Here is a 13786-nt window from a genome sequence, read left to right as displayed (position 1 = left end):
TTGGATTTTAAGTTGACATTTACCCGCGATACTAATTCTGTCATGATCCTGAATGCTACAATGCGAAGCCCCATTACGCTCTGCGTATGGGGCTGCTGGTCGCAGTTAGCTATGCGTACAATGGGCTGCACGCTGCTGGTCGCAGTCAGTGGTTTCGTACAATATTTATCGACGCTGTACAGCGTCGGCTCTGGTACGAAACCATTATTGCATGATTACTAAGACATGAGAGCACTTTGGGGCGAGTAATTCTCACAGACAACGTACTTTAACCCGAAACACAAACCAAGACAAGGAAATTCAGGGAAGCTTTTGAGGTACCAAAACTTTTTATTATCTTTAAACATTGAATATCAATTATTGTCTGTGATAAAATATTTGTGACACTTGTGCACACATTGCAGATGATCATGGTTTTATTGGCTAGAATTTATGACATCAATGTAGATCAAAGCCATGATTTTAAGCTACTGTAGTTAAGATTGGAAGTAGAAGTCTATTAACAAGGCCATGCTAGGTGTGAATGTTTGAAAATTCACCACTGCTGGGCACTTGAGGCCAAAGAAGATTGCTCTTAAATTGATCAGTTTTTTAAGTGTCAAGTTTCAAGTTCGAATTTGATTTGTATTTATTCCTTCAAGGCTTCCTTTTGCGGTTCCACGATGGGCGAACGAAAACTCCACCACTTCTCCACTGCTGAATTTGAGGCCATGGGCTACCACTTCTGCGACTCACTGCTGGATTACTGCGATCCGGACGAGGGAAAGGTAACAAGAGGACACGAGGATGCTGATAAAGTGTGTCATGTGGGCCATGTCTGAATGTGTATATAGACAAAAGGCCATTGTAACAGACTGAATTCCCCTTTCCAGTTTCGCCTCCCCCTTTCCCCTCATCTTCTTCCATCTTCTCCTTTCGCACTCCCTTTCCCCTTACCGTCAACCTCCATCCACCCCTCATTCCAACTTCATCCACCCCTCTCTCCACAGCCCCACCCACTTTACACCTCCCCCACCCTTCTTTCCACCTCCCCACCCCTTTATCCACCTCCCCTCAAACCTACCATCTCCCCACCCCTCTACCCACCTCCTCCACCTGTTTTTCTACCTTCCTGCACCCCTCTTTCAGTCTTCCTCAACCTGTTTATCTCTCTTTCTCCCTTCCTGTGTTCCTGTTCTTGTCTTTTTCTCCACTCCTTCCTTCTTCCTCCTTCCCTTTTACCTTCCTCCACCCCTCATCCCCCCCCCCTCACCATCCCCATTCCCCTCCACACTTTCCCCTTTCTTTCCTCTCCCCTCCTCTCCCCTCCCTCCCTCCTCACCTATCACCATCCCCCATCCTCTATTCCCCTCCCCTTCACTCCTGTCGACTTGCTCCCTCCCTCTTCTCTTTCCCTTCTCCCCCTCCTTTACCCCCTTCTTCTCCCTCTCCTTCCCCCACCAGCCACACCCCACCCCTTTCATCTCCTCCCAATATCCCTCCTTCTCTCCTCTACCCCCTTCCTGACCAAACTTTTTCCTCTCCTCTTTAATCATCCCCTAACCATTATACAGTCAAGCCTCCCCACATACCAATAACATTGTTGCTGGCTTTGTGACCATTCTAATACTTCGATTTGAATCTACAGGGAATGTGTTTTTCATCGCAATGCAAGTCTTGTTTTACCTTTGCTGTGTTGTGTGTGTGTGTTTTTTTTTTAATTCTATACATTTTTATTTACCACAGTAGAAAGTGAGTGCCATGGTGCTCCTGTAGAAATTCGCACCAAAAATGCAAGAAATGTTTCATTTTTTTTTTTTTTTTTTTTTGGTTAATATATCCTTCTCTGAGATTGAATCATTCTACTGAAAAGTTGCAACATGTAGCATAGTCAACAAAATTCCCTCCTGGCTGAAAAAGATGCTATCCATTGCTGTGGTAAAATATACTCAGTTCTGAAAATCATTCATTCATTCATACATCACTTACAACAAGGCATGATATCCTGTGGTTTAACAAAAGTAATCTACTAAGCTCTAGAATTGACGGAACAACAAAATTGATTGCAACTGATCGACAAATTGCCCTTCAACATACACTGTACTAAATACACACTGAGTATTCAGTTTTGTTTTGTTTTTTGCTCATGATTTTGTTTTATCATGGCTATTTCGCAAAGACACGGAATAATCTGTGTAATTACGTTGAACTGCAATTTACGATGTATCAGTCAGTTGCTGTGAAAACAACTCAAGGCAAGAATCATGAATTTGGACACTTGTATGTGTTCATTCATCATGTTTTGCTGGACAAGGACTAACCCATGATCATGTTTGTCGCACATTGTTTCTAACTCCGCCATTCTCTCCCAAACCCTGTCTCTGCCGTGATAACAACAATGGTAAATTCACACGTTTTGATCAGATCTACCCGTTCATGTATGCTCTGTGCCTGCCTTGCATGTGTTTGAAAGTGAAATTCATGACCCTGCGTAGCTAGCACTGTGTATATTGCTGCAAAAGTCTGGTAAAATGGTGGCTGGTGATTGGTTAGGAGCTTTTAGTGGTCCTGTGGATGAGCCCATTGACCCTTGATCTTGAGGTCTCGGGTTCAAGTCCATTAGCAGTAGCAGTCTAGTGCTCTTTTGCAAAGTATTTTAACCGCAATGCCTGGGCTTTCTATAGTTCACCTAAAGCAGGCAGGTTTGTGAGCGTCTGCTTACAAGCATCTAATATTGCTATTTATATCGACCATGCAAAATAAATTGAAACTCAGCCCAAATCCTTCCCAGATTTTGTGCACAGGTCTTTAAAGTCACTGCTGCATTGCTAATCTCTGTTGTCACCACACGTTTTACATCAGTATTGTATTGAGGATCAGGAGACTGAGTCATATTTGGGGCTCAGTGTCATTCACATTCTCATTATGGTTTGCCCTTCAGACTACATTTAGGTTTTGACTGCCAGGACAATATGAATGTGCAGACTGATCACTAAAATACATAAAATTTACATCACAAAGGCATTCCTGTGTGCTTATTTATCCAAACATTAAATTTGTTTGACTAGGAACATCCATTCTTGATAAACTATTTGTTGTTATAAAGCGGCGAATGATTTCCTCTTTCAGAATCTGATCTTAATTAGAATGTCTTACCTGGGGGGCATTTCATGAAGGAAATTGTCGGATAAAATGTCCGACAAGTCGATTATATCCGACAAGTTCAGAGAAATCAGCCAATCAGACTAAAGAATTTCTCAAAACTTGTCGGATATAATTGACTTGTCAGATATTTTATCCGACAAGTTCCTTCATGAAATGCCCCCCAGGTGACTTCTTTATAGGGTTTTATGATGCACGATCACCTATAATACTGAATATTTATTGCAATTCCCTTTTGCTAGTTAATTTGAGGCAATATTGTTCTGACCTACTGTACCTTTATGGCTGTTGTGAAATACTTGCATCCTTCTTGCATGTTGTATATCTTTGTGCTCTTTGTCAGATGTTAATCTGTGAACGTGTATTCCAATTTATCCCATCAACTCCCAGAACTGCTTTTTGTGGTTTCGTGATGTACCACTTTAAAATGATTTTTATTATATTTTGGATCAAAACTACCCCTTACTGATTGGTTGAAAGAGCTGTATGTGATTGTATTTTTTTTTTTTTTTTTGTCAACTGTTTCAGAATATTGGCATGTTTGACACTCAGAGATTATACAGAAAATGACATCATTTGTTATTACAACACTTTCAAAATAGTACACTTTGTATGGTCATTACATGTCACAAAGCAATAGTGACATCATAGGTTGATGCTTTGTGTGGTCACTTTAAATACGTAGCTATGTAGTGTCCCTCCACAACATCGCATCTACCGCACAACTCCTCGCCTATTTTTTTTCCCTATTTGCGGAAGTTTTTTTCTTTCCAAAATATAGAACAACTCTGCCTAATTTTGAAATTCTGGTTAAAAATATGAGCCTTGGTGCCTCCATACAGTACTAATAATTCGTTGATTGCGTCCCTTTAGTGAATAGTTCATTAAGTTTGGAGTCACCTTCCTGCCCATAGTTTTAACCTGTCCAGAAACTCTCAAGGCAAAGCATTTGTATGTAATATTCATTGTTAAGTCTTTCATAAGGCAGAGTAAACAAATAAATATCAAATAAAAAAAAAAAATTGGTCCTTGTTGCTCATATGCAATTATTTGTTTCAGTGGCAGATTTTTTCAACATTTTCTTAATGGCTTTAATTGTTGGTGATTCTTAAATTGACAACACATTGTGGAAGATTGAAATTCTTGTCTTGCTCTCTCTCTCTCTCTCTCTCTCTCTCTCTCTCTCAAGTTGGCAAATTGTTGCACATTTTCCCCCATTTTTATGATGAAGTTGATGGATTAAACCAGGTCTAACTACATTTCTGGAGTACAAACTATGCTTTGAAATTCAGAGGTGCCGAGATGCTGATAAGATGATGATTTCTGTGACTAAATTCCCAAGAACTTAATGTAGTAAAGCAGAATATCTCATGCAGATCTCTACCTAGTTGTTTCCTACAAGTAGCTTCTGCAACAACATGAAATGTGACATATTTACGCGCGACAGCAGCATGGTGCCTTCTTTGTCTCTTTGGTTGATAGTTGGTGTATGGATGTTGCGTCAATGTTATGTGATGGCAGTATGATTTGTAGCGCAGTGGGCAGAAACCAACAATTATAGGAGAGTCAGGGGTCGCACTTAACTTTTTTTTTTTAATAGCCAGGCGGACTACTTAGAATCAATTTTGACACTGAAGCAATATTTTGGCTAGCCAGACGGACTAGTAACTTCAGAATTTTTCGATTTTTAGCTAGTCCGACGTGATTTTGGGTGGCCAATGGCCAGCGGACCATCGCCAATTTCGAACCCTGAGAGTTCCAAGAAACTGACAGAAACTTACGTAAAGGACAAGTTCACCTTCACATACGTGTGGATTGAGAGAATGCAGCAATAGTATTAGAACACCTAATCAGTGAAAGTTTGGGTAAAATCAGACAATCTGTTCAAATGTTCTGAATTCTTAAAGTATTTGTACAGTCACTGCTGGATGAGAAAACTACTACAGTGTATGATGTCACATGCATACAACGATATAAGGAAGATATAAAGAGAATTTCACAAAATGTTACTCTTTGAAAAAAAGTGCACATTTCCTCGACTCGTCACCGATGTATATTAAGGGTAATATTATTCCTCCCTGCCTTCTGAAAGTGGGAAGTCAAGTGTTCTTTCATTATGCAAGAAAAGTGAAAATATCTTGAATTTTCTTTATGTGTTCTTTATATCGTTGTACACATGTCACATCACAAGCTGTAGCAGTCTTTCTATCCAGCAGTGACTACGCAGAAACTTCAAAAATTCATAACTTTTCAATGGATTGTCCAACTTTCCTCAAACTCTTGCTGATGTGTTCTATTAATATTGCATTCACTCCATCCACAAGTCTTATGTAGGTGAATGTGTGTCCTTTAATCTTGTGTACTGTACACTGAGAAATTCTTGTGCAGTTATAGTGTACTTTCTTGCTGGGCTGATAAGATGACTTGTGCATGTCTTACTCTATCTCAATCTGGGCAACAAGATGTGTGTAGATGAATTAAAATACAATTCAACTTCGTGTTCAAGACAGCTTGAATAGACATATTGAACTCAAACTAAAAGAAAATGACTAATACATGGAGTAATTAATGGCTAATAACAGCAACGACAAAGATCTTTTTTTTTATGATGTAATAATCAGTTATTGAATGAATGACAAGGGGAAAAAATCCACATTGCAGTCATTGTGCATTGTTATGAAGTGATGAAAGTGATTGACCAAAATTACACACACACAGTCAGCAGTTTTGTATGAGAGAATAATCTTGATTTGTACCCCCAATGTCCATACAAATACAAAAGTTACACAAGTCTACAGCTTGTGATATTGATGTAAGAGACTGAAATATTTGTTCATGCAGTGTATTATAATCCCAACACAGCAATCAAGTCAGACAACTGATACACCAAAAGAAAAAAAAAAAAGGAAGAGAAAAAAAAAAAAACTAGTAAATTAGACTAAGAAGCCGAGGTTGTGTATAGGTACCAATCCTGATAAAATTGCAGAGTGAGACCACACACAAATTAATGCATGACATATGAAAGTGTAGATCCTAAGGGTCTGCAGATCCTTGAGGTGTCGTTGCAAATAGAATGATGAGTGAGTCACACATAATTTAATGCATGGGACTGTTGCTTAAGGTTGTGCAGGTGTTAATTCCAATAAAACAGAAGAGTAATTAGACCACACAAAAATTAAGGTGTGGGACTAGCTTTGGCATTTCTGCATGCTATAGACCGTGATGTTTGACATTGACATGTGTTCTTTGTACTCTTTCGCCCCCACCTCAGTGCAATCAAATTCTGGCGGACCTGGAGGAGAAACTGAGGCGGGAGATCTTGGCCCACTTGGAGAGGACCGGCACGCCCCTCCCCAACAACGGGTTCATCGACCTCTCGGCCGACTACTCCTCCGCTGTGGAATCAAGGTTTGTGTTCGCAATACGGGTACCATTTGCGCCAACCTCTCATATGTTGTCTTGATTGCGGAATTTAGAGAGAGAGCTTTGATGGAGACCATTGATTGTGAAGCTAACATTCTATTGTTTGATTTGTTGTCGCATAATGCCACGAGTCAAGTGAAGGATCATTTCTTATGTCAGTGGAATATGAATTTACAGTGTAGAAAAGCAAGTAAAGAAGAAAATTGATAAGCTAGATAGTGATATAGTTAACCTGTTCATTGAAGATATGCAAGATACTCCTACTGTGCTCACGAGCAAGCAGTGGGTTGAACTTTTTATCTTTTTTATTTCATTTATACGTTGTATGTGCTGTTCCACAGAAAAAAAAGCAAGCAAAAATGATATACGTATATGACAAACATGTAAGCACCAAAATATGGTATAATACTCCTGCAATTCCAACAACAATAAGAAAAGCAAACAACAGATTCTTGCAAAATGGCATCTCATAGTAATTGTAGAGAATATGAAACATTGAGCTTACCAATGACTATGAAGATCCCTTTCTCTTCTTCAGGTAATACAGAACAAGGGAGAAAGGAGCATCCACAGACCTACACATATAGTGTACAAACGTACATATTTATCACACATAAGAAAAAAAAAAAAAAACAGAAGGGGAGACAAGAATATTCATCTAATGTACATCCACATCCAGCAAAAATGTCTTTTTAATTTTCACCCTTTTTGTTTTCCCTCTGCTCCATCTTGTAGTACGACTGGATCAGACAGCTCGGCAGATGACGGCCTACCAGTCCACCTCATTGCCTTGGCGCCAAAGGTTGGTTTCCATGACAACAAACCATGTAGGCACACCCTAAAATCCCTGAAGGTCGGGATGGGGGGGGGGGGGGGGGGAGATTGTAGGACTTCTTGATGCATCAAGATTTACCATGATGCAAACCTTAAAGCTCCCCTCCCCCTTTATATCCTTCCACATTTACCTGCCCTTTCCACAAAACCTATTACGTGACTGTTTTACTACCTAAGCACTTTACAAAGTGTAACTTGCCATGCTTCTTCTTCGGCATTTAGTCATCCATCCAAACGTATTGTAGGTATAGAGCTGTACACCACTCTGGCATTTTTTCCCTACTACTGTATACACCATATATTTCACGAGTCTAAATTTCGCGAATCGGGAATTCCCAACGATTTCGCGAGTGGTTAAATTCGCGATCGTGAAGTCCTGTACTGAACGGAGAAATGTATACGCATACATGTACGTCGTATTCACATCAGGATCAGAGCCAATATTTTCGCATGTCTTTAATTTTGCGAATAGCACCTGACTCGCAAAATTCACGAAAACGAAAACCTCGTGAAATATTCGGCATAGACAGTATTTAAAGTCTTATCACTTTATTTAGTCATGACATAAACTTGTTATTCCCAGTGAAAATATAAAGCACAAATTCATGTGAGCTGGTAAATAGGGATACTCTATCTACAATGTACAGTATCTCATGTATGTCAAAGAATAAAATTTTGTACTTCGCAGCGTTAGAATTTCCTCTACTTCTTCATAATATCATCTTACAAACTTGTTTGATAATCCAAATTGAAAGAAAAGTATACTGAAGAAAAGTATACTGAAGACTGCATTTTGCTCCATTCTGCTCTTCAACTTTTTTTCCACAGCTGAGCAAGAAGAAGAAGTTGAAGACTCGCAAGGAGCGAGACAAGAAGCGTCTCAACGCCGAGAAGGGTAAGGAGAAGGAGAAGGAAAAGGAGAAGACGGGTATCACCGACAGCCCGCAGTCTGCCGCACCGGAGCCGATCAAGGAGGCCGAGCCGGAGAAGAAGGCTCCGTCCGCCAAGGAGAAGAAGGAGAACAAGGTAATGGGCGGAGGCGGGTTGCCATGGCAACTGCGATGTGGTTATCCAGCGCAAGGCTTCAGCACTTTATTTAAATGCTTGCAGGTCTTGCACAAAAGATGCTACCTTTTGCATTATTTTTGTAGGGATTATACAAGTACAGTGTATTGTATGGCATCTTCTGTGATGACTCCGCAGGGTTCTGTAAAAGTGGATATTTTTGAGTGAGTAATTTTTCAGCGCTCGGCCAGAGAGGGCCAGAGAATCAGGACGTCAACTACTGGAACATACAGCAAGCAAAAATATTCACATGCTTTTATTTTTGTGCTAGTTTCTTGTTGCATGAAATGCGCAAAAATGTCAATGCCGTGAAAAATTTCCACTTTTACAGTATGCTGCACATGTTGCTTGGGCAATGCCTATATTGCAAACCACCAGGTAAATGCATGTTCTAAACAAAATCAGCTAATTTTAGATAGAGAACAGAACTTGAGACCTTGCCATCAATTGTGTGTTTAATATCTTTGTGTAAAATCATAGCCTAGCAGTGTTTCTAGAAATGTGTATACAAAAACTCTGTCAAGTGATAAGATGTATTGTTCATAAAATTCCCACGCAGGAAAAATTGCGTTATCGCCATGGGGACAGGTCGTCACTGCACTCAGCCGGGAGAGGGCGGCAGACACCATGCCGGCCAGATGGCGGTCCTCCGTTTGTCCAGGAACGGAGCGAAACCAAGAACCTTAAAAAGGTAACAGAGAGTCCGACAAGTACAGTAAGGTACTGAAGTGATGATCTCATAGTCTTTTGTTATACCTTGGGGTGGAACCAGGTGCGAAACACTCACAGCCAGGTGAGGTTGTGTAGAACCAGTTTCCATGGAAATGAATGGCTACGACAGCCCACTTTGGTACTCTGTATTTTGAAATAGAAAAAAAGTTTTAGAGCACAGGGAGAGACTGTTGTTTAAGGGCCGTTTGTGCAATTATGTTTCGCTCTGCAGTTATGTAATACATACTCATGCCAGTGACAGTGGTAATGCTCACCGATGCAACACAAATTGAAGCAGTTCAGCAAAATTTATGAGATAAAGAAAGGAAAAGCATTGTAGCTATCACATCAGTCAAAATCAGATCACCATAGGGATGTGCAGTGTTGATCTCAACCTATTTGTGCCTTTTTGCAGTATTCCTCAAATTGTCACACCTATATTAAATATACATATGTAGGTGTGACAAGTTATAAATTTAATGGACAGTTTTTTAACTCCCCAACTCCTTACCTAAAGAAGAAGATTTGGCCTTGATTTAAGTTTTACAGACCGGCTACAAGTAAACCATTGCTTCAGTCCCACCTGTAGGCTACTGTGTTGTACAGGGGGATAGAAAGAGGATGTTTTATTAGTAGTCCTTTAGCAAGATATCAGTATTGATCAGCAAACAGAGCATGCTGTCAAATGCATTGATTGAGGAACAGTGAAGCAAAGTAAGGATGAATATAATAATTGTATTGGTTGCAAAATCCTTTTTATTAAGGGCTGACCAATGAACTTTGACCTCTGACCTTTGAACTCTCTGCAGACGGAGTACCTGGAAGCTCTCACCAATGCGTACCTCATGAGCGGAATTCTCAAACCAGCCGCAGAAGGTAACCACATCTTCGGTGCCTGATAATTATTTTAAATCTTGAAAACATTTTACATCAGACAGTTTGTACAGATGTCAGCACAAGAAATAAATGTGTTGTTAAAGGGATTGTTTACCATTGGGAAAAAAAAAATGTTCCAGTTATCACATCTGATGCATATGTGTACAATTGTAGGTCAGATGTACAGTGCACTCCCGTTACAACGAACACGGTTATAACGAAATTTCATTATAACGAAGTAAATCTTTTGGTCCCAAAATTATCACCATTAAAGTCTATGGTACAAAATTCGCTTATAACGAACACGGTTATAGCGAAATTTCCGTTACAACGAAGTCTTTTCCGAGCGCCACAGACAAAGAAAAACAAAAGAAATGTGCTCCGTTATAACGAAATGCGAATTGCTTTCGAAAATACATAGCAGAACAAACATATATAGCGTCTCTGCATGGTTGAACGCTTCATACCACTGTGTGTTCGCTCCTTGTGTCACGCACAGATTCTGAGGGGAACTTGCGTTTATTATTGCGATACAGTTATCCCATCACATTTCACATAGCTTTCCAGTATATGATGAGTATTCGACAAACAGAATATGACATATATACGTGGTTTCCTTGTTTTTGCTATACATTGTATTTGTTCGGTTATAACGAAATTTCGCTATAACGAAAGAAAACTGCCGGTCCCGAGCATTTCGTTATAACGGGAGTGCACTGTATTGCGAAATATCCTATCATATAAAGATTTTACAATAATGCCAAGAATATAAGGAGATATCACTATTTTTCTCAATAAACCCTAACTGTAGACGGTTTATTCTAAAAACGATTTTATTATTAAACTTATGTTTACATTTTGTATATATAACAATACTTAACATTGATTATACTGATTAACATGTTTACATTGTCTGTTTCTATCCATAACTTGCATTTTAGAACTACACATATTTTGAAGCACTAAAGTTGGGTTTTTGTTTCATCTCCAAATGGTAAATAATGCCTTTAACCCATTGAGGATGGACTGATTTTGCTACACTGTTTAACACGCATTTCCCATAGACACCTGCCCAAGTATTCTCGGGACTCGTCTTCAACGGGGTAATAAGTACACATATAAGTGATATAATACCAGGGAGGGTACAATGTAAGTTCCACCTCCCTGGTAATACAGTGAGGCCCATATTCTATATCTTTGTATGGATTTTCTCCCACACCCTCCCCCATCCCATGTCTCCACCCAGAGTCGACAGCACTACGGTACTCCCAAGGTTCACATGGCTTGGCAGCCACGGGCTTACCCCTCGGCCAAGTAGAGGGGCTTTGTCCACACCATGAGAAGGCCTTTGCTGAGCAGTTTGTGGCCAATCAGCTGGCAGGGCTCTCCTTTGCAGGTGGGAATTATTTTTATTGCAAATTTCCTTTTCCTTTTTCCACACTTGTCTTATATAATCATCCTTGATTTCTTTATTATCCACTTTTTTTCTGCAGTAGAATCTTGTTATAAATAAAGAGGTTGGATGTAACAAAACCTTCCTATAACAAGGTGGTTTTGCTGGACAGGTCCCAAGTCTGGTATGTACCCTGATACAATAGTGAGAAACCTGACATACATGTACACGCATAGCAAGGCAATTGTCTAATGATGCAACAATGATTATATGATGAAATATCATGGTCATTTGGGCCATGTCCTTTTTGTCAACATTATATATTTCAAGTAAATTGCCTTATATGGACTAGAAGATGTAGTGTATGTGTAAATTGTACAGATAAATTTCTGATGTGCATTTTGAATTTCATGAAGATGACAAATACAATTGGAGCCACACAGCTATTGACACACGCCGCTCTATGGAGAGCGCCACCTACCACTCGGCCCCTGCAAGGGACCGCCGCTCTGCCGACCAATCGCAACTCATCACCACCACAGCACCCCACGGCCAGCCGGGACGCCCGAAGAGCGGGTACGCCACCCCCTCGCGCCTGTCACGCCGCGAGCTGGCCAGCCCGACAAAGACCATCGTGTCGCCTGCCGATGGCGTCGCCGAGGCGCGAGGAGACACCCGGAGACAGCGTACACACTTGGACCATGTCAAACGGGGTGAGCTCTTCATTTCCAAATTCTTCCTTTGATATTCGAAACAATGTCTGTTACAGAATGGGTAGCGAGAATCCTGCGATCTCCTTGGTTGAGAGCTACATGCACGTGTTGATTTTTTACTGGCTGCAGACTGAGTCACAGCAGTAAACATGACACGCTCAGACCTGTGCGTCATTTGTATATTGATTCATTTAATGACAATTGGAGACATTGTGATCTGAGAGTCAGCACCATGGAATAATATTTTGTCTGTCTTTTTCCTCTCTTTTTTTTTTTTTTTTTTTGGGGGGGGGGGGAGGAACATTGAGGAGGGGATCCAGTGAGGACTTTGTCACTGGAAGTGTAACCAAGTGTATTTATTCAAATTCATGAAATTCTTCCGTCAAGATGTTTTTATTGCAACTGATTGACAAATTGCCTTACATCGACGTAAATATTTGTCAATCAGTTGCAATGAAAACATCTCGACGGAAGAATTTCATGAATTTGAATAATTACGTACTCGCTGCATGCTGTAAGGATTAGAACCAGCACTTGCTGTCGGGCGGAAGCTCGGTGGTCTAGTGGAGATGACGCCTGTCCGGTGATCAGGAGGTCGTAGGTTCGAATCCTGCTTGAGTATGAACGCCCATGATTTTTTACCATATGATGGCTACTACTAAAACACTGATCAATTCAGTGCTTATTTACGTCAATGTAGGGCAATTTGTCAATCAGTTGCAAAGTGTACTTTGTTTGCATGAGCATACTCCCCAAGACAACAAAAATATGAAATGTTAAAAAAAAAAAAGAGGAAAAGGCATGAAATAGAATAAGAGAAATAAGCTTCAGCCATAGTAATCGAGGATCATATTGTGTTTGTATGGATATTTCTTTTTCTCATTGGAGGTGTGTCATCCGAAGCACTCATACTGAGAAATGGAAACTGTCCAACGTCAACCAACTATGCCGTCCAGGATACGTGAGTAAAACAAAGTTAATTCTTTGATGAACCCTTACTGTGTCTGACTTCGTCTGTTGTCACAGATACATATCTGAGAGTAATTATCAAACAATAAAGATTACACAGTACCCTAATTCCAAGTATGTCACTGTGGCCTTCCTGTTGTACAAAGACACATTGCTGCACCTACATGTACATGGACTTGTTGATTCCACAACCAGGTCACGTTTGGATGAATTGAGTATTGGACTAAAAAGCTTGGCAAGTTAAGCTGAGCGTCTTTGCACATTAACGATTAACAGCCAGTGAGTCTTTGGATTAGTAAAGCCATTTAAGTCTGTCTGGATTATACTTTACAACTGTAGTGCAGAGATTTGCTGTGGGGTAGGCCAAGCTTTGAAAAATCCACCTTGAAAACGAAGTGACCAGTCATAACATTTGGCTAGGTTTTGAGCAAATTTCAGGAAGTGTTTACTGTAATGGTACCTTGCCGGAGTCATGAAAATGTTCCTGAATACCTTACAAACCCTAAAACTTTCTGGGAAGTCATAGAATATACAGTACGTAGATGTAGATCCAAGGGGTTAGGAGATATCCAGGTTCCTTGTACAATGTACATGTAGTTCAGGAAATTATGCCTTTATTTTGTTGTGATCATTTTATATTTCACATTTCTGGAAAAATAGA

At 40.1% G+C, this 13786-nt stretch overlaps 1 protein-coding gene across 1 annotated transcript in view; it reads left to right on the top strand.

The window, feature by feature from the left end:
* LOC140236336 (cytosolic carboxypeptidase 2-like) overlaps positions 1-13786 on the top strand; it is a 158517-nt gene that overhangs the window by 130892 nt on the left and 13839 nt on the right. Inside the window, 9 exon segments of the mRNA XM_072316292.1 lie at positions 642-767; positions 6413-6549; positions 7300-7366; positions 8227-8424; positions 9023-9154; positions 9984-10050; positions 11297-11446; positions 11860-12156; positions 13045-13117. Of these exon segments, the coding sequence (XP_072172393.1) occupies positions 642-767; positions 6413-6549; positions 7300-7366; positions 8227-8424; positions 9023-9154; positions 9984-10050; positions 11297-11446; positions 11860-12156; positions 13045-13117 (1247 nt within the window).

This window comes from Diadema setosum, chromosome 12 (assembly GCF_964275005.1).
Source record: "Diadema setosum chromosome 12, eeDiaSeto1, whole genome shotgun sequence".
Classification (NCBI taxonomy): Eukaryota; Metazoa; Echinodermata; class Echinoidea; order Diadematoida; family Diadematidae; genus Diadema; species Diadema setosum.
This window is presented reverse-complemented; position numbering and strand designations above follow the sequence as displayed.